Source organism: Dermacentor silvarum, chromosome 10, assembly GCF_013339745.2.
Source record: "Dermacentor silvarum isolate Dsil-2018 chromosome 10, BIME_Dsil_1.4, whole genome shotgun sequence".
Classification (NCBI taxonomy): Eukaryota; Metazoa; Arthropoda; class Arachnida; order Ixodida; family Ixodidae; genus Dermacentor; species Dermacentor silvarum.
The window spans coordinates 57,490,712-57,514,851 of NC_051163.1; the positions used below are offsets into that span (position 1 = coordinate 57,490,712).

Genomic DNA, 24,140 nt, shown 5'->3' on the forward strand with positions numbered 1-24,140 from the left:
AGAGGCCAGGCACGATGGTGTCCAGCCGCACTATTTTTCGCTGCAGCATCGGATGAGTAGCTGAGGTAGGATCTTCGGCTGGTATTTGTGGGTACGGAGTTGGAACCCGACCCCCGTGGTTCGAAACCACTGGCATCAGTATGGTTTGAGAGGCGCCCCTTAATGGTTTCTCGAAGTTGTACGAAGAAAAAAAATCGATTTTTTTTAGCTCTTTTGATGTGCTAGCCGGACATTCTGTCAGTGAGGACTAGGTCTTCGTACATATGATATATATCTTCGTACATATATATCTTTGACTAGCGTCCACCTAGTGGACTGTCCACTTCGGCTGTCGCCGATTGGCTCCAGCTGCACGAGCGAGGAGCCAGCCAGTCTCCTTCTCGCTCGTGCAGCTGGAGCCAATAGGTGACAGCCCAAATGGACAGTCCACTAGGTGGACTTTTACAGAATACCCCCCCCCCCCCCCCCCCCCCCACACACACACACACACACCTCTGCTTTTACCTTTTTATTGGATAGAGTACAGGGGTACCAGGAGGAAAGCTACGCTTACTGGACGACCATGTTCTGTGCTTCGTCGGAATATTAATCACGGGCTTACTTGTGATGGTCGCAGTCTGTAGTTTGCATAGCGTTCGTATGCGCACGCCGTGACAAGATTGACAGCGAGAAGGCTTCACCCATCACTCGAACAACTAGACCTCTGCAGGTTTGTTTTCCCGGACGCTCTTCAGTGTCGACGCCCCTTTCACCACTGAGATGAACGACTGCATAGCGGAAGTTTACGACGCGGTTTCGCTGCTCTGGCAGATACCTGTGCTGTTCGGTGAGAAAAAAGACGCTTGCTATCGCTTCGTGATCTGCACACACCGACCACGGCGTTGCGAGGAAGCAAGATAGCAGCTCTTCTGCTGGAATATCTTCGCACACACTTTGGTTTCCTACGTGTGTCTGCACTAAGGCCAGATGGAAGACGCATTCTCCTCCTGTTCCCTTTTAACGCGAAAGCGTTAAGGGCCCCGTGTCGCAGAAAATCCGGCGTCGGCGTGGATGTCGGCGTCTGTGGCGGAGAAAATAGTCCCGAACCACACCGACCGCGCAGGCGCTCCACGTAGCGCAAGGTGTTAGTGCAGGAGTAAATCATTCCCAACCACCCCGACTGCGCAGGCCCTCCGCCTGGGCGCAAGGGGCTTGTGAACAAAAATTGAATTTCTCACAGTGAAATCCGTCAGAAAAATGGCAAAGTACGGCTTAACCACAACCTACAGACAGGGTGGCGTCGAACTGTAATTTGAATGTACGAGAAAACAAAATTGTCTTACGAGGAAACTCAAACACAAACCCCCTTTTCCAGCATTTCTACATACCAACAGCGGCGCGCTCGGGTAGGCTACTTGCGAAAATCTTATCCAGATGGCGCTCGCATCCTCGGCAGGTTTGGGAGTCTACATGCAAAGAACAGCGCTTGAATGTAGGCTCCCTCATCATCATCATCATCATCCTATATTTATGTCCACTGCAGGACCAAGGCCTCTCCCTGCGATCTCCAATTACCCCTGTCTATCAGCCGCAGGCTCCCTACGGCAGGTCAAATTGGGACTTGGCCTGCCTAATGCGTTTTGGACACGCGCGCGCGTCGGGGCAATAGCAAGGTTCTAGGGCCTTCTCATTTTAGTATAAGACGACTTATATTGCCCCTGGAAAAACGTCTTCCCTGCAATGCATTTCTGTTTAAATGTGAAGCCGACTTTAAGGGGATCGGTGTAAGCTTGGTCTTTGTAAGCTGGCTTTCCCACGTTATTTGTTGCAATGAAGCTTATTCGAAGGAAAAATGCGATGCGAACGGGGCCCGGTAACGATCGCGTTCCACTCTAAGGCGAAGCTTAAGCGTTCTCCAATTTTTTAGTGGCACGAGCACCGAATGACACTTTATTTCTTGCGCAGCAACTTCCGGTTAGGGACCGACTTCCGGTTTGTCACAGAGGTGGGACGAAATTAAAAATAAATCATAGAAAAAAAAACAGGTAGATGTCGATGGTTCTACTTGTGGCTGATGATAGATATGACATCAGAGCGCAGGTCCAGTAGAGTAAAGAGCTAATTAAGTGTCAGGAATAATCAGAAACAATTAAGGAAAGTCTAATTGCCGTACACCAACGCACGCAATCGTACGCTTGACATACCCACCGCATCAGTCACCGTTTGGCTCCATGTGCGTGGCGGTTTCCCGCCCGTTCCGTTTTCCATGGAAGTAGACGACGAGGACGCCGGGCCAAGTGTTGTGTAGTGTAGTGTAGGTTACATCGTTTACATCAAGAATTCACCAGCATTCTCTGTGTCTGTGTCGTACTTCACTTTAATAACGCAAAGTTAACACAAGGAAAACACAAAGCTAACACAAACAATACACCAGGGTGCACCAAGGAGGTTAAAAAGCAAATTTTTTAAAACCTCCTTGGGGTACACCAACGCCGAGGTGCGAGTGCCACTAGCAGACACCTAAGTCAAGGATTAAGGTCGTTTCTCTTTTTTTTTTTCTTTATTACCTTTTCTTTAGAAATCTTGCGGCGCGCTGTCTCAAAGAAGGTGTTCTTGCACGACTGACCTGCATCGAACGGGAGTCAAGTGGACCGTGTCGTGCGATTCCAGTGGCGTGCTTTGCTGTGATACTACTACTAAGCGGTCCGTTATGAGAAAAGAAAATGTTGGCGCTATCTTCTGCAGCCCTTGAGGGAGAACGGCTGAGCGCCTATGCAGAACAAGACGTTTAACTGTGGAGGGCTCTCTGGGTAACAGAAACATATGTCGGAGGCTGTGCTTTTGCTCGCTGCTGGCGCCGGAAGCTATTTGGGAACCGGAAACACCTAAACAGACGCCATGTTCGTCGTGACGTTGCGGGTTTTGACGGCGTGTACTCGAGTTAATTGATTATCAATAAGTAATCATTAGGTCGCATTCTAAAGGAAAAAGTGGGACAATCTTAAACAAGCTTCGAGAACTGTTTTTTTTTTTCTTTTCAGCGCCATAACCACCCTAACGCAAGAAAATCACTTTCAAATACGTGACGTCACACTTGCGTACCGGAGCACGAGATTTCGGGGCCAAATTCAACTAATATTTGCCCTCCATAAACGCCACCATAAACGTACAAACGTTTATCTGATACCAAGTTTATTCTCGAACTTCCCGACTCGAGCTGCGTCGCCTTCCGAGATAGCGACCATCGCGAAGGTGTTAGGAAAACAAAAAAAGAGCGGCGCCGCAGGTGTGTTTTTGTTTGCGCGACTGGGATTGCGCTTATCTCGCTTCTGGCGACTTCTCGAGTCTTGAGTGAGCGCGCGCCCAATGCACTAATGAGCTACAACGTCTTATTTCACCCACTCGTGATCTGTCCATCCTCTCGCTGATAATAAGTGAAGAGGATGCACTCGAGAATATCGCGTCGAGTGTGTCGTGTTTGGCGTTCCCGTCCAGGACCTCGCGCCTGCCTGACGGCGGCGTACGTATCTATGGCATAGGCGTAGTGCTTGCGGCAAACGATTGGCTGCTTAGACAAATACAGTAGGTCTGTGTGCGAGAGAGGTTCAGCTTCGGTATTGTGTTTTTGTCGTTTGGCCTTGCTGAAATACGGAGATGAAGAGAAATTTAATTGAGGGAAGGAAGTAACACAACATATCGATGTGTTAATATACAAGAAAGCACTCATTTCGCCTCGTTTACTTACGTATACTCTACACCGTTTCTTGTGAATTGGGCGAAAAAAAAAATAAAGAAAAGGCTTAAAAAAACTATCAATAACTGATATAGCAGTTATTGATAATTTCGTCAGCAGGTAAACGGTCCTTTGTCCTCTTACGCCCGCTAAATTTATTCGGTTATTTGAGAAGGTGAAACCAAAAGTATCTTGTCGTAAATTAAGTTACACTAATTGACTTTATGTCAACTGTGGCGCGGTCACTCGATGAAGTGGCTTGCCTGCGGCTTTTTTCAAAAGGCTGTTAAAGTTTTTCATCGCTATGACAACCACCGCGCACAGTCACATTCGCATGTGAATGATATGCATGCGCAAGCGTTCATCATGCAGTGTGAGAATGCGAATGACTCGGGGCTTTCCGGGATAAGTATACCGGCCAAGCTAGAAGGTGAAGCCACTCAAGGACTGGGTCTGACTACGGGCTAGCGGGGAACAGACACTTAACTCACTTCGAGCTTCGCGTGTGAAGTTTTCATATAGTCAGCCTCACTTAGCGCCTTTTCTCTTATCAACTTCCCCAAATCGGCCTAGCGCCATTATTTAAATATATATTATCTCTTTACTAGTGTACTCAAGCGCGTTTTCACTAAATAAGCAACGCCATCTTGTGAGATTCGGACCACTATTCTGAAATAGCACTAATGTATAGTCCTAGGCGGGATGCTTTACGATGCTGTTATATTTACGATGTTATGCAGTAGAAGCAGCTCCTCTGAACGATCGAACGGCATTTGCTTCTGTTATCCTGATTCTATATCGGCACAGGCTTCGGTGACACCGCAGAGTGCCCTCTCCGCTCTCTCTCTCTCTTGTGTTTATACAGAAAACAAGGCGCGGCAGCCATGTTGCGTTTTCTCCAATTTTAGCAGATATACCTAGAAATCAGATCGATAGTCTGCAGACTAGTTCTTCCGTCAGACGGGCAAATTCAGTGCCACATTGAGCGACTGCACATCGCCAGCCATTCGCAGCTGTCACATTGCGTCGTCGAAGTTGCGCATATAGTCTCAGTACTAGCAGAAAAAAAAAAAAAGTTGAATTCTGAATGCTGGGTACAAAGGGATTCAGAAACCAAAGCTTTATGATTTGAAACTCTATAAGCGTCCCGGTGTCATTAGCAACGGAAAACGACATTCTATCCTTGGCCAACCAAAGCTGCCTCGTTATTATTTTTTTTAACGACATCGCTTCGTTACTCTCAGCACTTCCAAAAGCGCAGCGCATCGCTCGGCCCTTGGATGCCATGGCGTCTTGTCTTAGCTATAGGGACGATTGATCACGCTATTGGGGTGAAGATGTATTACCTAACGTAATTTGTACCAATCTTAATCCACCTTAATCTACTTTAATTCACATTCATTCACTTTACTTGACCTTAATTCCATTTACTCTACTTTAAGTCACCTTACCCTCACTTGTTCTAACTTTAATTCTGTATTACTACTGACGTCATACAAGACGCTGATGACGTCACTGATGATGATGATCCTTGTTACCACTCGTTGCGGACAACGCCGGCTTTTCTGCCTCGTGAGACATATAATGCTTTCGCATTAATAGCACATGCATATAATGTGCCGTTTGATTTATCCATCGACACGGCCATCAATTCCAAATGACAGCTCGCCGCCAAAGTGACACTGCGGCTCATCGCCGCGACACAAATTCATGCACCTGCCGTTAGTTATTTGCGTTGGCTTCAGGTGATGATCACTTTGTCGCCCACAGAAAACGTTTTCATTATTGCTGTTTAGCTTCTGAAGTGCGTCGTTTTCGAGAAGGTCGAGAGGTCAGCTCTAGCGGGGATGTTTTGCTTTGCTTTTTCTCACGCTTTTCCTCTTTATATTCCCCCTTTTCCTTACCCCCAGTGTAGGGTAGCAAACCGGACGCTCGCCGGGTTGACCTCCCTGCCTTACTTCTCCTTGCTTTATCCCTCTCTTTATACTCTGCCACCGAGTTCGCCACCAATGTTTAGCCGGATCGCTTTCTCGCTCAACATTTTTCGTGCAGTGACGTAGCCACTTGTAGACTGAGTCAACTGACATCTTCGATTCTAATCAGCCAACTCCTGAATCCTTGTTGCCGACATTTTGCTAACACAAAAAAGAGGTATCGCCTTACATTCAACTTACTACGGCCAGCGCAGCAAAGCCGGAAAAAAAAAATAACTGAGTTATTTGGTGGTGACAAAGTCGAAAGACGCTGAGAAGGACTCTTCAAATACGGAGCTGATATGGCCAGACCGATAAAGGCGCCCTTTAACAGGCCTCAATGTCGAGAAGGTGACTCCATTTTATGAAAACGAACCTTAGTAAAGTTAAATTGGAACTATAAGGATCGTGCTGCAACAGTGGCAGACCTTGAAATCTTGCAAAATCTTTTACCCCTTCATTTCAACGTTTGCCGCATTGACTTCAGACCTCAAAAGGTGGCGAAATCGAAGTCGCAGCTATATATTCGCTTAACGTAGACCCTTCAAATGGCCCCTGTGAATTGACCTTGAATCAACGCTAGATCTTACGCACTAACTTACTTCGAGCTACTCCGCGTTCCGCTACGTAGAAGCGATGGAAGCTGACGACTTTCACGTGATCTTTTGACGCACCCCCCTCTGTTTGAAGTGGGCGCGTTGGCCAATCGACAATCAAAACTGGTTGCATCAACTCAAGCCTGCGTCGGCATCAGTCATGCAAGCATCGTCATGCTTCGACTTTGCGGGCCATCGGGGAGCGAATGGCGAAAGTCTTGGAGTCACATTGACATTTTCGCTTCGATCCCTGAGTGGCTGAAGTGCACAGCTCTTCGAAAGCTTAGGCCTCCACCAGGCAAACACTGTAATAATCTGACTTATTCAAACACGCCAGTCTCAAACTCCGAGCAATCTTGCTTATCTTTCCATAGGAGAGGAGAGCTAGCTAAGGGAGGGGTGAATTGGCGCACTACTAAATAAGTAACAGGATAAAACTCATCACCCACAGCCTGCTAACGCGTGCTTGAAAGGATTAACTTGACTAATAAAAATCGAAAAAAATTGCCGATTGAAAATTATCTTTGTGTAACTTTGCTTGCAGCGCGTGCCACTATCTGAGTTTGCTGGCCTTAAAAAAGCTGTTATTTCTTAAATGATGAGCGAGTGGGAAAATAGGACACCGATAGGTCGGCTGTACCAATCATCAAAAATCAACTCCAGCGACTAAGGAATGCAAAAAAAAAAAAAAAAAAAAAAACGTAAGGATTACATTATCAAAAGAGAATCCTTAGGATTGTACAGATCTTGAAAAAAGTAGCATTTAGATTTTCTTTTTTTGTCCATAGCTGACGCGACAGTCAGCAGAACCCCTCGTTCAGTATCGGGTATCCCAGTCTAAGAAGTATACTTAAAATGCAAAAGAAGTTAAGCGCGAGTTGAGAATATGTATAGGCTAGAATAGTAATAAAAATACCTAAACTGGAGAGTATATTATTGGTTCACGAATAATACGCGACCTTGGTTTCAATTTATTGCGAGAATAATCGTTGAGAGAGAAAATAACTTATGAAGAATTATGGAAGTAGTGTTCACGTGGTACGTACTTATTTATTTCACTGAATTCCCAGTCTGATATATATCTTTGACCATCAGTTTAATTTACTTAACACTTGGATTTCCTCGCTATGCTGGCAATATAGCCAGAGTATTGGTGTTTCACCACCTTTCTTTCCTTTAAAATGTTTTTAACACTCGGTTTCAGTTCGTTTGCTTTGCTCGGTATGTATAGCCAAACGACGTCAAATCCATTTCTTCTCTTCGTTTAATGTTACGTCACAATCTGTAGACGCCCGATACCCGCAGAATGTTCTCATTACTTTGCAAGTAAACCACACGTGCATCTGAGACCGAGATGCTTATGCGCTTAACGGCAAAAAAATCCGTCTGTTTCGCCGGGTCGTCTGTTTTCATGACCGCTAACTTAGTCTTAGTCTTTAATAGTAACTATTCGATTCGAAGACCGAATCGAATAGGACACTATTTGATTCGTTATTCGAAAGTTTCGAATATTCGCACTTACGAATAGTAACTATTCCATTCGAAGACCGAATCCAATAGGGCACTATTCGTTTCGTTATTCGAAAGTTTCGAATATTCGCACACCTCTACCGCTAACCATACTTGTTGCGAGGAGACAAGCAGCTCGTTCCAAGTCAGCGTGCCACGCCGGCGGCGCATTGTTTTTCGTTATTTTAACGACTGCGTTTGCCAAGCATGCAAAATAAGGCGGCACAATATATTGCTTTGGCGAGCCTCTCCGAAAGCCTTGGCAGTATCGAGGGCTGCTCGGTGACGTAACTGGTGCACTGCGCGCCTTTGAAGCCACGAGCCTTCATGCCGTCTTCGTGGATTTGGCGTTCGCTAATCCTTGCGCACACAATCTCTCTCCCCCCGCTTGTTTCGTCTGCAGCATCTTCCTGTACCGAGCGCTTAGCTAAGGATGACACAAAAAGCAAGCAGTGAGACGAAATTAGAAACCTCAGTCGAAAGCCAACTTCTGCCCCCTTGAAGTAAGAAAGAAAAAATAGCAGACGGCAGGTTAAAAATAGGCACACAAGAGATCTGTCGAATCCTTGCATCACTCCACCGACGTTCGTCGCTAATGGGAACGCGATCTTGTGACGGTTAGCTTTCCGAAACGTTATGTTGGCCTTTTCAGCCAATCAGTGAAGGCCATAGCGGGCCCGCGAGTCAAACCGAAACCGACAAGATGGCGAATTGGAGAATAAGGCGGGAATAGGTAATCTCTAGAACATACCGAACCGGGCACCCGAGACATTGGAAGGAAAAAACGATACCGGCTTTTTTTGAAATTGCAGGCGTTTTTGTTTGGCGCGGAATGCCGGGTTTCTGTCCTTCTTCCACTTCCATCCTCATCAATAGGCTAAGTCGGTCGCTAGGTCACCGAGCCGAGCAGTCAATCGTCATATCAGTGAGAAGTCAATCGATCAATCCACCTAATCAAGCAGCATTCAACCAATTTACCAGCTGTCAGTCGGTTAATATGGCAGTCTATCGAGCGGATCACTCAACGTATCAATTTATTAATCAATAAATCAGCCCACTTTGTCAAGCAGTGATGATCGTCATGATTTCTTCCATATGCTACGTTCTGGGGGTTGCTAAAAGACAACGAAGTTGTACGTATACGCTTATCAAATTATGGGTTTTGCGTGCCAAAACCACGATCTGATTATGAGGCACGCCGCAGTAGAGGACTCCGGAAATTTGGACCACCTGGGGTTCTTTAACGTGCACCTAAATCTAAGTACACGGGTGTTTTCGCATTTCGCCCCCATCGAAATGCGGCCGCCGTGGCCGGGATTCGATCCCGCGACCTCGTGCTCAGCAGTCCAACACCATAGCCACTGAGCAACCACGGCGGGTCATTCGCTTATCAACAAGGAAGTAGGGATGCAATCTGGTTTCCTCAAATCTGGTTCCAACTCACTCCATTGCGGGTAAACAGAGATAAAACTCATCGCTTCGTGCAGCACGCGCAAACACTAATGAGCGATGAAAAAGAAAACGCTAATTAGAAGAAACAGCAGGCGGCTGTGGAATCACCTTTCACGCGACAAACCCTTGACCTTACCCCTGCAGAAAAACGGTTTGAAAACAGGAAAAATTTTGCTTCCGCTGTATTTTTCCGACAGGTGCGCGTTGCTAAGGGCAGCACAGTCACAGAAAGGTGTGTTTATAGTTTCCTCCTCGACGGCCATGCGTAAATCAGGCGGCATTTTATTTCAGTTTGCTGCCATCCAGCTGTTTCTCTCGTGTGATGGAGGGCGTGAACATGACCTCCAATCTCGGAGGCGATAGCGTGCATCATAGAGCTTCTCACAACAATCACTAGGGCAAACTGTGGCGCTGCGATCGTTCCGCTGCAATGGGAACGATTGGCAGTGCAACTGTGTACACGGACTTGCTTAACTTTCGTGCTTGTGTCTACGGAGGTTCTTGTGGCGTTATTTCGTACATTTTATCTTTCTAAATGTAAAAAAAAAAAGGATAAACATCGCAGTTTCCTAAACAAGGCAAGGTGATAAGTCTCTGCGCACGTGCATAATCGTTGACGATTTTGTTGCTTTTATAACCCAGTATTTTGTCGAAAATGGTGAACGTGCAAGATCGCAGTGCTGTCTTGAAGCCAGAAGGATATTTACGTAGGCAAATAAACGTTCCGTCCATTATTCCCATTCTGACGAAACTAACAGAGTTGCAGCCTCCACAGACACTGGAGCCAAAGTTCCCTCTAGTAATTTGCGTGGGAAACTCCACGGGCGGAATATCAGAAACGCGATGGGCAAGTGAGTGAAAAAAAGAAAAAGAAAAAAAAAGGTGAAATTGTGCAAAAAAAAAAAAGAACATCATATGGCCAGCAATGACAATTCCGTGTAGAAAGGTTAGGTTATGTTCGTTAAACGTTAAATATACGTGGTATGTGTTATGTTAAACGCAAATATATGCGTTAAATATAAGCATTACATATATGCGCTCATTCTCGGGTCCAAGAAAACCGACAACATACAAGCCACACGCTCAATTTCTATGGCAAATATCCATTGGTGCACATATTCCTGCTAGTCCGTCTGCAGTCCGGAGTTAGGCGCAATTCGCATAGCAACAGTAAAGAGTCACGTGTTTCTCTCACGTCACCGACCGCGTTTACAACACACCCCGTAGCCATGGCAACTCCGCCAACAAGCGCCACGTGCTCGCAGTTTAGTCCCCTGGGCGCTGCGTCTAGGACAACAAACGACTATTTCGTGCGGGGAATGTTCTTGTGACACACTATGTCGAATTCTGTCTTTCTTTTCTTCAACTTCATTTCTTCTCCTTCTTAAGTTCTTCTCATGTCCTCTTTGATTGTTATTTGCAGCCTGGCGGTGTCGCCCCTGTTTGCCTCGAGACTTCGAGACAGACCGTCAGTGTCTCAAGACGCGGCATCTTTCTCAATTTTCAGTGCGCGCGCCCGACGCCGTGAAATTGCGGATGAAAAAGGTCCCTCGATGGCGTTTTGCACCCAAAGCGTTGTGTTGCGATGAACGAAATGCGAAGAAAAAAGAAACGCACACACAAATTAGATTAAAGGTCATTCGTTTAATAGGAAGTTCAGGAACTCGTCACTTCGCGAGAAACATATTGAACTTCTGCTCCACCTCCAACCCCCCCCCCCCCCCCCCCCCCCCCCCCGCGCGCGCTCTTTTTTTGTTGAGTCTCAAAGTCTTTTTTTACAACTGAATCTCTCCGGTGATATTAACCGATGTGAAGCTATACGGAAGAAAGGAATATACTTTCGGGGCGCGCGCATACATATGAAATCTCAGTGGATTTTCATTAGCCCGGACACGTATGTTCAGAGATCTCGGAAATTCGTCGCGCTGCGTCTTTTGCGATGCCAGCGAAGTCTGGTGGCAGAAGAACGCGCTTCTGGTACATATTAGGCTTAGAAGAGGCGAGCAATTTGGTCGACGTCGTTCGCGATTTAGTTATGTTAACTTGACACGGCGACCTGACTTGCTCGTCTAACTGGATGGATGTCGATCCGTGGGTTGCGCGTAAATTGCTTGGCTCCAATCTAGCCCATTTTCCGGGCTGTCAGGCTAGTTTGAATTGATTGCCAGAAGCCATGTCTCGAGCCTGCATACCGTAGGCATTGGCTACGTTCCAGACGTCATCTGTGGCCGTCGATATGAAGCCAATCCCTTGGTGTTCGCGCGCTTTGCTTACTTTGAAATTGTAATAAGGGTGAGCGCGACATTGCGTAGTTTATTGTCTGTCGTTTTATATTTTAGCGCGTCTACAGCTACGATCCTGAGAGTGCGCTATATAGCTGCAAGGCCTGGTCTACACTAGTCTTGGAGACAGGCGTCGGGTCTTTGCCTCAGCTCGATATCCGTGCTGCTGTAGTAGATTGTGTCGTTCAGTTGTATTCACGAGAGGAGAGTCTATATTTCGGGTTTAGAGTATTGTTTCTCATAGTATAATCGCTGTTTATCGCCCAGTTATGTGTTTATAATTCTATCATCAAAAAAAAAAGGAAAACAAAATAGAAGCTGACTCGCTGCGTTCTTGTGGTCTACAAACAGTGTTCTCGTCTCTTTTGCAACAATGTGTCACAATACCATGCGTTTCTTTTATTCTTCGCAATCGTAGCAATAAACATTTGTTTAAAGAAATAAAGATGTGACGTCGTGTCTGAAAATTGAGGCTTCGTCAGATCGCATCAAAGATTGATATCGTCTATATGGCGATTTGTTTGTGGCTTTGATATCGCCTATGGCCGATAATGGCTTTCCATTATCGCGCGCCGATACTGTCGGAATATCGCTCAACGTGTTTTTGTCTCTTCTACAGCATACATGCATTGCTAACGACCCTTTTGCAAGGATGATTAAGAGTTCTATATCACAAGATTAAACAGGACGTTATTTATAGGCTCTTCTCCTGTGTCGATGTAACAGTTCCTCCTTAACAAAGGTGTTGCTCTGCATGAGCAGTGAGCTTTACCAACGCATATCTACGTTGCTGACCTTTTGTCTTAATAGTTAGCCTAGGTAGTAGGTCTTTTGGCAACCAGAGCTACGGTGCGTGACATAACGAACGTGCGGCTGCACTGCCGTCACATGCCGTATGCGGGCAAGAGCAGAGAGAGAGAGAGAGAGAGAAAGAAAAAGAAAACTAGCGTCTATTTCGTCGACAAGCAAGATTAATAAGACGTGGCCAAGCTTACAACGGTTTTCTTGCAAAACGTTTTTCTTCAACGTGGGAGAGACCGAACAACTGACAACGCGGTCATGGGCTTTTTCTGCCTCTATTATTATTATTATTATTATTATTATTATTATTATTATTATTATTATTATTTGGTTTAAAATCGTGCATACAGGGGACAGAGAAGGAGACGAGGGAAGGCATGGGCTGGAAACTGCCACTGGAAGGGGCACCAAGCCTGCCTATACTCTTTAGGAAGGGGGGATACAAAGGGAAATAGAAGATAGGACGAAGGGAAGCACTGAGGGAAGAAAGAACAAGATGGCAGATCACGTAGACTAGAGTAGACCACTGTTGGTTTACAAGCGTACAGCTTGTGTATACAGCGCCAGCGATATCTTCTAGTATGTTGTTTCTCTCTATGCGAATTGTCGTATGGCGAAGCCGGTCGGATTCAGTTTCGATCAGTAGGGGCAGTCGCACTTCTTTGTGCGCACGGCAGAAAAAAAAAAAGGAAAAACCAAGGCGGGGGTCGTGACTAACGTTAAGTATGAAACAGAAAATTCTACCCCATGACTAACGAAAAGAGAAGAGAGAGAGAGAGAAAAGTCAGCAAACACGTGCCGTCCTAGCCGTGTTCTCCCTTCCCGGAATCGATATTCTAGCCGGCGCGGCAGCTACTGGGCTTCAAAACATCACGTGACCGCCGACATTTCCGGACGTTTCCCCAGAGGGCGCAACGTGGCTTCTCGAAGCGGAATGCAGTAGTAATGAAACACAGAGCACTGTGGGGCCACAGTAAGTATAAGGTGGTGCGTGGAATCTGGAAAGGAGTAATGGTGCCAGCACTAACGTTCGCAAATGCCATTCTATCCTTAAAATAGGATATCTTGTCGGGGTTGGAAGTTCAAAGGTAAGCAGGCCGGTTGGCTTTGGGAGCCCACGGTAAAACCACAAATGAGGCAGTGCAAGGTGAACGACATGGGTTGGGCCTCTTTTGAAGTCAGAGAAGCACAGAGCAAAATTAGTTTGAGGAAAGACTCGGGAACATGGATGGAAATAAATGGGCGGCTAAAGTGCACAAGTATCTGTACCTGAAAAGAGTGGACACAGAATGGAGGAAGAGGTCAAGAAAGTTGGCAACCAAGTACACGTTAATTGAAACTGTCAATAGACAACCAGGAGCAATCAGAAAGAAAGTGAGAGAAACGGAGACAGTGAATTGGATGCAAAGAATGGAAACATAAATGACCACGGTGATTTACAAGAATGAGAAGAAAGAAATTAGAAGGGAAACTCTGTACGATAACACAAACGGCGGTGCCTTGCTATTTAAGGCTCGAGCCTATTACCTAAGGACCAAAACATACCGGAGCAAATATTCGGAACTAGATGAGGCATGTGTATGCTGCGGCAAAGATCCGGAGACCACTCAGCGCATCCTAATGGAATGCGACGGGATTCACCCAGTGAGAGCCGTAGGTAACGTACACCTACCAGAAGCGCTTGGGTTTAAGTGGACGGAAGCATCAGCCGGTCAGCAGTCGAGATAAGCAAGAGACGTTTAGAGTATTGGTGGAAAAAAGGCAGGGAAGAGATTGATACGACCTGATTGGATCTCTTACAGTCATAGGTAGCTGTACAAGGTAGATCTTGAGGGAAAAAAAAAGATTAATGAAATGTATACAAAAATGCTAGATAAAACACATGTATAGCATACCTGATTAAATCAAGCAGGCTAGGTGACCATTTGTCGCCGCCCCGTTTCAAAGGGGATACCATTAAATCATCATCATCATCATAGGCGATTGGAGGTTTGGTGGCAGAGAAGTTGGGAGACCACAAACAACGGAGACGTACAAAAAACAGAGTTCCAGTAATGGTTCAAAGAGTTTGATGCTGGGAATTCGTTGCGTGTTTTCTCGAAAATATAGGTAGGACATTAGCCAACATAATAACAAGAGCTGGGTGGCGCAACCCACCACTCCGTTTCAAAGGGGACGCTCACAGCATCCATCCATCCATCCATCCTATTTAGAAGTGGGAAGCACCAGAGCGGCGGCGTTGGCTCTTTTGACGCACACGCACGCACAAACGCCCACGCACGTGGCGTTCGCGCACACATGTCAGCAAGCAACGTGCCGTCATAGTACCGTTGTGGCGGGTGACGCGGCAACCGGAGCGCGACGCTCCGCGCGTGGGAAGAGAGTTTGCGGAGGGTCGTGGAGAGAGGAGAGAGGCCGAGGGCGCACAACGTGCGCGCATTTTATGCGATGCGATGTCCCACTGGAACCGGCTAGAACCGGCCGGCTACGCGACGCCAACCGCTGTCGTAGCAGCAGTGTACTCGGGCGAGGCGCGCGCTCTCAGCAGGGCGTCGCTATTTAGCCTTGACCGGTGGAGGCGTCGGCTGCTGCTCGCGGAAACAGACGGCAGGAAAGGGGAGGGGAGGGGGGGGGGGGGGGTGAGAGCGGGAGCATCGTACGACGGCATCGAGAAGCTTCTCTTTCATGCTTCGAATCGCGCGCCCAATCTTGGCTTATATAACGCTCCGCTCTGCGTCTAATCGTGCCTTCTCCAGATGCTCCGTCATATAATCACCGTCTGGCGATCTTGTGTTCTTAACGCGATAGCGTTTAGGGGCCCCGTGTCGCAGAAAATCCGGCGTCGGCGTAGGGCGCGGGCGCGCGGGCGTCGTTGGCGGAAATAATCATCCCGAACCACCCAGACCGCGCAGGCCCTCCGCGCGGCGCAAGGCGTTAGTGAACAAAATTGAATTACTCAAAGTCAAATCCGTCAGAAAAATCGTAAAGTGCGACTTAACCACAACCTACAGACGCGATGGCGTCGGATTGTAATTTGAATATACGAGAAAACATAATTCAGTTGCCGGGAAGCCTGATAAGCAGCCAGGGATCTTTGAATGCTATCGCGTTCCACTCTTAAAGGCGAAGCTTAAGCGTCCTCCAAATTTTATGTCCCTCTATTTGTTTCTTACTTTTCCGTCCAGAGCAACCTATTTAATTTGTCTCTTATCCTCCTGATGACCCGACTTTCCCTCTGTTTTTGCGCGGCGCCGTTCGCCACTGTTGTAAAAAAAAAAAAAATAATAAATAAATAAAGGCGTTGATTCCTCCATGCACTCGACCGGGTGGCCTATACAGAGATTTTTGCTGATATCCGCGCGCAAACGGAGGAGCGCCTTCGATGACGAAAGCGAGTGGTCGAATTTCGATAGGTTAAAAAAAAAAAAGCTATGTAGATCCATGCTGGTATTCTGGACACCGCCGAATTCCGCCACATTGTCAACTTCGCCATCTTGTCATCTCTGATTGGCTCAGACGCGTGCGCTACATACGGCTCCTATTACGATTGGCTCAAAACGGCGCTATTGCAGAATTCAACAATATGGCGGAGTTTGACAATCGTCCAGATCCAGATTTAACATCCCCAGTCAGAAAGGCTGTAGGGCAACCCTTGAGAGCCAGCTGACATCAAGACGGTGACTTTGACAATATGGCGGAGTTTGACAATTTCCAGCAACCCCCGATGCCGTCCGGTGTGACACGGTGCTGTCGGGTCAGAGTTGCGCCTGTGATCGAAAAAATTCGGGAATTAGGGAGACAAAGTGACATCTTTTTGTTTCGCGCGCGTTGCATGCGCGCTGAACGGCTTCAACGTGTGTGCTTTCAAATTGTAAAGCGAGTTTTACAACTGGACTGTGGACGAGGCAGATAAGTAGAACGAGTACTTGCCTCCCCCCCTCTACTTTTTTTGTTTGTTGTTGACCATTGTCGGTGGTACAGCTGTTGAACTCGAATTCGTTTAGACTGCATATACTGCACTATCTCCGGGATCGGCCGACCGGGCCTCCTGATTTAAAAAAAAAAGAAAGATGAAAGAAAAAGGCGTGTCAACCAAAGTCGATGTGAAAGAAGAGAACGTCGACGTACAGCCGCCCTCAGAATACTTCGGAACACGGAAAATGAGAATAAGTTAAAGTTTTCTCGCTACTTCACCATAGAGTGTGAAATGTATGTCAGAAATGTGATGACAGTACGGAGAAGTATCAACTCTACCTTTCGGTTAAAGGACCTGTGCCTAGGCTGTGATCAAATTTAAATTTTACTCGCATCTCGTGTTCCGAAAACTTTTGAGGGAGGGTGTAGATGCGCGTAAAGAGAAGGAACAAAAAAAAAAAGGGGGGGGGGGACAGAAAAAGGGGCAAAATTGAATGAATAAGCTAGCCATGAATACAGTAAATAGATTACTCTCGTGCTTCAATGCATAAAACGACATTTTGTTAAGAAAGTAACTGGAACTCCAATGCATTTCTCTGCAAAGTTCGGGAATTAATATCTCGAAACTAGTGTCAGCCTGAGAACTCGTTCCAAGTGGATCCGCCTTACGAACTCCACGGCTAGAATCTGTATATTGAAATAGGTGATTGGCACGCAAATTTCAATAAGGTAATCAGTTAAAAACCCTAATTAGTGAATTTTTGTTTAATTAGTCGATTATGCATTTCAATTTTTGTATGCTAGACCAGCTCACGAACTAGATTCGTGCTCTCTGCCACAGGCAACCTTTGAAAAATGTTTGAAAGTGTCCGCCGAAACACCCGGTATAGTCATTTAAGACGCTATACCCTGTATATTCTTCGTGCACTGCTGTACCATCATTATTCGCACGCTGCTAAGCGGGGAGTCCAACTCCCGACCTTGGAATCGACGGCGCGAAAAAAAAAATAATAATGGCCCCCCACCGAGGACAGACGGCCTTGCCTTTGAATTGAATGCCTCATTACGTATGCGACAGTTGAACTTGACATCCTTTCGCCTGGTGCCGCCGCCGGTGTTGCGAAACTAGAGCGCTCCCGGTGTCTGCGCAGTGCACAATTCGCACGTGTGCAATAAATGAGAACGAAATTGAATGGCGTCCGGACAAGCAGCAGTTGGCAGTTGTTGCGTCATTCGTTGCATGCATTGTGGCTGTGTATAATGCCGACCGGTTAAGATTGTCGCCTGTTCCGATGGTTGTATGTTTATTTTCAGTAGACGTTACTGTAGTAGTGCTTTTGCTTCTGTCTACGTATGTGTATAATATTTGAATTTTGTTCTCCCAGTGTTTACTTGTTGTCCGGCCGTGTGACTCAACAGCGTTATACCGGTGTCACACGGCGCACTTTTGATCACGATTGAGTCCGATCCGGATCGAAATTCTCGACCGCGATTGGCTCCCTCGCGCAGCTTGCGCAAAGGAGCTAATCACTAGCGAGAAATTCGAGCCGGATCGGGCTCGATCGCGATCAAAAGTGCGCCGTGCGACACCCGTATAAGACTCGGGAGAAGGTGACCGTTCAAGTTTAGGTTCAAAAATGCGATTTTCTTGTTACCTGTTTTTTAACCTAATGTCTACGTCTCACGTTTGCTGTATAATAATGAATAGCCTCATTTATCATGTATATTTCAACTACCGTACATTTTTCAGATCATTACGTATATATATAAAAAAGAACAATTTAAAATGTCGTATAGTTGTGCGGTCACTCGTCGCGGTAGCCCAGTGGTTAGGGCACTTTACTGCTGAACTCTAGGTCGCGGGTTCGACCCCCGGCTGCGGCGACCGCATTTCGATGGGTGCGAAGGGCAAGAACGCTCGTTAGGTGCAAGTTGAAAAAAAAAAAAAAAAGTTCTGGGGCTTTACGTACCAGGACCACGATCTGATTGTGAGGCACGCCGTAGTTGGGGACTCCGGGTTAATTTTGACCACCTGGGGTTCTTTAATCTGAGCCCGATGCATGCATAGTACGCGGACGGTTCTTGCATTTCGTCCCCATCGAAACGCGGCCGCCGCGGCCGGGATTCGATCCCGAGACCCCGTGCTTAGCAGCCCAACACCATAGGCACTAAGCCACCACGGCGGGTAGGTGCAAGTTGAAGAACCCCAAGTGGTTAAAATCATTCCGGAGTCCCTCACTACGGCGTGCCTCGTAATCGGATCGCAGTCCTGGCACGCAAAACCTCACAATTTAATATTTTTTGTGTGTCTTTCATCACCCTCTGTCCTTAGCGCACTGCACACTACTAGCTCCGCGAGCTGTACCAAATTAGCTTTAGAAGGCACAGGTTAACCTAATAAAACGGTTCAACAGTTTATCCTTTCCTTCCTTATCGCCCGCCTGCGCGCCGTCACACTCACGTGACAGCATATAAAGTTTATCTGTATCTCTCTCTCCCAGTTCACGGAGTGCTTATCTGTATACGCATCTCTTCGTTTATTGTCTTGATCGCCGCGCGAGCGCGCGCACTAAATCATGCACGCAAACAGTCGCTGTACGCTCGGCCGCGCGCAGCCGTGCGGCGACAAGGTCGCTTCGCCTGTTACGCGGCTGCAAATGATTACCCCCCTCCCGTGTGTGTGTGTGTGTGGCGTTGTTCGACACTTAATCGGGCATTCTTGGCGTGCCTCCCCCCCCCCCCCCCCCCCCCGCCCTCATTTCTCTCTCTTCCTGGGCGAGGCTTCCTTATTATCTCCCTGGTTCTAAGTGGGGCCCCCCAAGAAAACAGCACACCCTCTCCTCCCCACCCCCTATACCCCTCGAGAAAGCGCAAACGTCATATCTGAGCGCGGCGGCGGTGCATACAACGGCGAGCTCTGCTCCGGACAGGAAATGCGCACGACAATTATCGGAGCGATCGAGGCTGTTGTCGTAATCACGGCGCTTTTTTGTATTATTATTGTCACGATGGTTATGTGACAATCGCGAATGCTGCTGGGTACACTCGAAGTGATGCCTCGTTTATCAGCGGTAGTATGCGCCGCTATTGCGTAATCCGGCGTATATTTTGTTGGCGTTGCGCTCCGTCTCTGAATGCTGTCACTCTGACGGCCTATACACAGCGAATATATATATATATATATATATATATATATATACACGACGCAATAGAGCGTGATACGACGGAACGCCCCAAAGGGCACTATGCACTTGCGCAACAGAATGCGGCAAATGTTAAGACACCGCGACGCGGAACCTGCCACGTTAGGAGAGACCTTCCCCTCTCTCTTCTTTTGTAATATCATATTTAACCGAAGGTTTCTTTGCCTCTTCCCCGTGATTTGGCGTGTACGTCGTCGTTTCCTCGTCGGATACACAATTTGCGTACTTGAGACAACTTGGGATCACTGGGTGGTCTGCCACTGAGTATACAGGCCCGTTCTTGGCCGATCCCCCAAAATGGATGCGCCTCTGTGACACAATGGGTACGAAGCCTGAAATGTGTTGAGACATGTGTCGTACTTCCTTGCACGTGCATCTATCATCGGAATTACCCGCCGTGGTGGCTTGGTGGCTACGGTGTTGGGCTGATAAGCGCGAGGTCGCGGCATCGAATCCCGGCCACGGCGGCCGCATTTCGATGGGGGCGGAATGCGAAAACACTCGTGTAATTCGATTTAGTTGCACGTTAAAGAACCCCCCGGGTGGTCCAAATTATTCAGGAGTCCCCCGCTACGGCGTGCCTCATAATCAGATCCTGGTTTTGGCACGTAAAAGATTCCATGATTTTTTAAAGTTTTCCTCGACAAGAATTGTTCCCTCGACAAGTATCATACGTAGTCTTCGTCCTCGTGATGTTGACGACAAACAGCTATAAGGCGACGAGCCTGCGCGCTTGTCATCTGCGATACTGCTTCTATGCCTCGCCAACTCCGGCAAGCTTTGCATAATTCAGATTCGAACATTGTGTTGAATCTGCGTCTCTCTCCTTAATTTTTTTCCTTCTTTTTTTTTTTACATTTGGATATCGTAACCGAAATCCTGCTGTATATAAAGGAGCGGAATACTACTATAGTCACCTTGATTGCAAGACAGGTAAAAAGAAATTATGGGGTTTTACGTGCCAAAACCACGTTTTCATTATGAGGCACGCCGTACTAGGGGACTCTGGGTTAATTTCGACCCCCTGGTGTTTAACGTGCACCCAGTGCACGTACGGTGCACGGGCGTTCTCGCAAAGTACAATGCTCGCCTCTTCGAGCAATGCACCTGAGGGTTAAAAAAAATATGTAGATCCAACGTGCATCTTGGGCTCTGTGTGAAGCGTTTAATCGTGTGAGTTGCCCATTTTATTCGTGCGTCTTTGGCATAATAGAAATATGCGCGCGCGTATGTGCTTCCGCGCACCCATGCTTCACATGCGCGTTGGCGCGATAGAAGTACCTATATACGTACGGTTGGGGCATAACGGTTATAGAATAGTAGGCCTCTGTGCCGGAGGACCGAGATTTGATACCACCATCGGGCACCTACCGTATAGACTCGTGTAAGGGCCGCACTTTTCTTTCACAATTATTGCGAGGTGCGGCCCTTACACGGGACCGAAGCAGGTAGGTCCCGTGTAAGAGCCGCACCTCGTCATAATTGTGAAAGAACGGTGCGGCTTGGTTCGGTCCCGTGTAAGGGCCGCTACTAGATGGCTCCATAGATACTAGATGCCGCTCCTAGATGACTCTCGCCATCTAGCAGTGGCACGCGGAAGTACGCAGCGCGCGAAAATTCTCCGACGCGCGCGTGGCATTGGGGCATCGAACGCAATTGCTTCTCCTTTCGAAAAGAAAATTTTCTTCAAAGTTTGGGCTGCCAAGTTGGGGGTGCGGCCCTTACACGAGTCTATACGGTAGTTCAGTTTACTTTGTAAGTTCGAGCTATAGTCGGCAAGTCAGCAGCGACGGTTAATAAAGTCGGGTAGAGTTCGCAAGGAAAAGCTTCGCTTTCATAACGCGTCAAGCTGTCGATTCTGTTCAACCCTGTGCATGACTTCAATTCTAAACAATATGACTGACATGTGTGAACAAGCTCAGAAACAGGATGCGACGACTGCTGAAGCCATCGCCCAGTGTAGTGGAATATGCGCCGCTGACGCATACGCAAGAGCGAGCGAAGAAGCAGGAAACAACGTGAAGTACTGAACAAGAAGTTGTGTATTGTTGTAGTGTTGTTGTAGTGCAGTCTTGCTGTGACGATCGTCCGTATCGTAGTTTACGTTCCCCAACGTACACTCGACTCGTCCCCCTAGCGATAAATGTGTACTTTATTTGGTAAACCCAACAATGCCAAGAAAGCGTTCGGACTCCTAATTGTAAAATAATTCAATGAAAATTCTGTTGTGCTATTGTTGAATGCACTCGGGAGCTTCGCTGAAAAGTCAATGGAGTCGACAATCTATCAATAAAAAAAATTTCCGACGGTAACGGATATCAGCCTTTATTGCAGCAGCTACCTCTTCTTATTCCTTCACCTATGGCACGTACCCATGATGAGCGGGTTGGCCATGGTTCGCAATGAAAAGATGATACTACTTAACGTGTCCAATAAAGTTTACTTCTCTGTCTCTCTCTCTCTCTCTCTCTGTATATATATATGAAGTTCTTGCTTCCCGTTTACTTATTGATCAGTACTACCTATTTTAATTAATGGTGGTTATAAATAATTTTTATGTTTCCCTGTGCTTGCCTGAATCTCCTCGTTCTCCCTCTACCTTTGCAGCGGACGGCGATGGCCGGCGCAAGAGCTCGGCCAGCGCCGGCAGCGACGACACACGCGGCAAGTTCGGCAGCCGCATCGAGTCGCTACTGTACTGCATCGGCTTCGCCGTCGGCATCGGCGACGTCTGGCGGTTCCCCATCCTGGTCTACCAGAATGGAGGAGGTGCGTCGTTATTGTCCCTATTAAATGCGTTATCATTAGTTAGGGGTGTCAAAGTGGAATAAAAGTGTGTGCGCGTGTATGTGTGTGTGTGTGAAGTGTCGGGCCGCAACGCAGATATTGTCGCCGAAAGCACTGGGCCAAAGCAGCGGTGATCTAAAGTACGTAGAATGAATACATACAAGAGCATGAAAACCCAAGTTTACTCGTAGCACTACAACAGAAGGAGTCTATTAATTTGTGCCAAATCGCCTGTGGCAAATGTAAGATTGTGTATAGGGTGTCTCAGCTAACGTTAGCTAAGCCTGTTCAACTAAAAAAAAATTAGTGCCCATCCACTCTGTTAAGAAGGACGACCAGCGAAGCTGTTATGAGTTCTTTTAAAATGACGAAATAATATATATGTATGACTGCATATTGCAATTAAAAGCATCAGGACAGAGACACCCTAATTCACCTTAGTCCTCCTTCATCCACCTTAACCGACCTTAATCCACCTTAATCAACCGTAATCCTCCTTAATACACCATAATCGACCTTAATTCACCTTAATCCACCCTAGCCCTTAATCCACCTTAATCAACCCTAACTCTCCTTCATCCACCTTAATTGGTGGATTGGTGGGGAGACTAGCTCCACTGCGGGTCGGCCCGGTATTGCACTATCTTCAGGATCGGCCGACTGTTTTCTCTGTCGACGCGACTTTTTTCTAGACACCCTGTCGACGCATGGACTTTTGGTCAGAAGCTAGCCATATACAGCTTCGCTGTAGAAGATAAATACACGGTGCAAGATAAAAATATAAGACCTACGGTGTTCGGTCGGCAGACATCTGATGACCGAACACTGCAAATATTAAAATTGTGTCTTGCACCGCGTTTTTTTAAATATATTTTAGTTTTCTTTCCGTTGAACAGCCTGGATAAGGTTACCTGGGACACGCGGCTGTAGATCCAAGAATTTATGGCGCATAGCGACTCTGGGGGATTGGCCAATAACCGTGTAGTTCGAAACAAAAGAACGAAGAAGTGTAAAACAATTCAAACAATATTTGATAATAGGTAGATTAGAATCAAGAGATAGATTGTACATGTCTTTATGAAAATGAAGGATTAATTGAAAGCAAAAATGCAACTAATTTAACTCAATGTGGCGGAAAGAAAATGAAACTTTTGGGTCTAAATCTTATTAATACTACAAGAACATCCTGAATGGCGGCGCAAACCATCCCGTCGCTGTGCGTAAGAGTCGATGCCTATAATGATTAGTAACTTTCGAACACTTGAATATAATCTAGGAAGACGTGACGGTGCTTTTAAGGTTCTCTTTCGCAAATTAGAATCTTTGACAAGCACCGAAGAAAATTATCTCTTGTCTCATCTTCTCCCAAAAAAGAACAATTCGGCGAAAGTGTCAGGTCGTATTCGTTGTCGTTGCCTGCCTGTTCCTTTTCTCGGAACCTGACCGTTTTAAGTTTTAACATTGCTTATCACAAGGAAGACGTCATGAGCACAGCAAAGGACGACGCATTTACTTCTGTACTAAGGCAGACATTTGGCAGACTTCTGTACTAAGACAGGATCACGCGTTCAGCGATCCGCGTGATTCGTTGCGTGGCATTAAAAACGTAAACGTCCCCGAATGAGAGCACATGACTTGCGGTATTTGTTTATTCAACCTCCCCGCAAACGGTCATCATCATCATCATCGTCGTCGTCGTCATCATTATACGAGATGAAGGCGCCAACAGCCTCGTGTCTCGCGAGTCACGAGGAGCTTGAAGCCGGTGCATCGCGTGGCACGGAATAGTATCGCCACGTTGGACAGCTCCAGACAGCTCGGGCAGTCGCTCGATTCGATTCTCTGGCGATCGCGTCTCAGCCCCCATCCAAGGGTTAGCACTCGCAAACCAGTCTACGCGTCAGCACCTG

The 24,140-nt window shown here is 47.0% G+C and overlaps 1 protein-coding gene across 2 annotated transcripts in view; it reads left to right on the top strand.

Moving 5' to 3' along the window:
- Positions 1-24,140, top strand: part of LOC119431679 (sodium-dependent proline transporter-like) — a 101,694-nt gene that overhangs the window by 29,166 nt on the left and 48,388 nt on the right. Inside the window, exon 2 of one of the 2 annotated variants that reach the window (XM_037699156.2) lies at positions 22,051-22,212. The exons of the other annotated variant lie outside the window; for it this stretch is intronic. Coding sequence (XP_037555084.1) covers positions 22,051-22,212 — 162 coding nt within the window. The remainder of the gene's footprint in view (positions 1-22,050; positions 22,213-24,140) is intronic. 2 annotated transcript variants of the gene reach the window in all.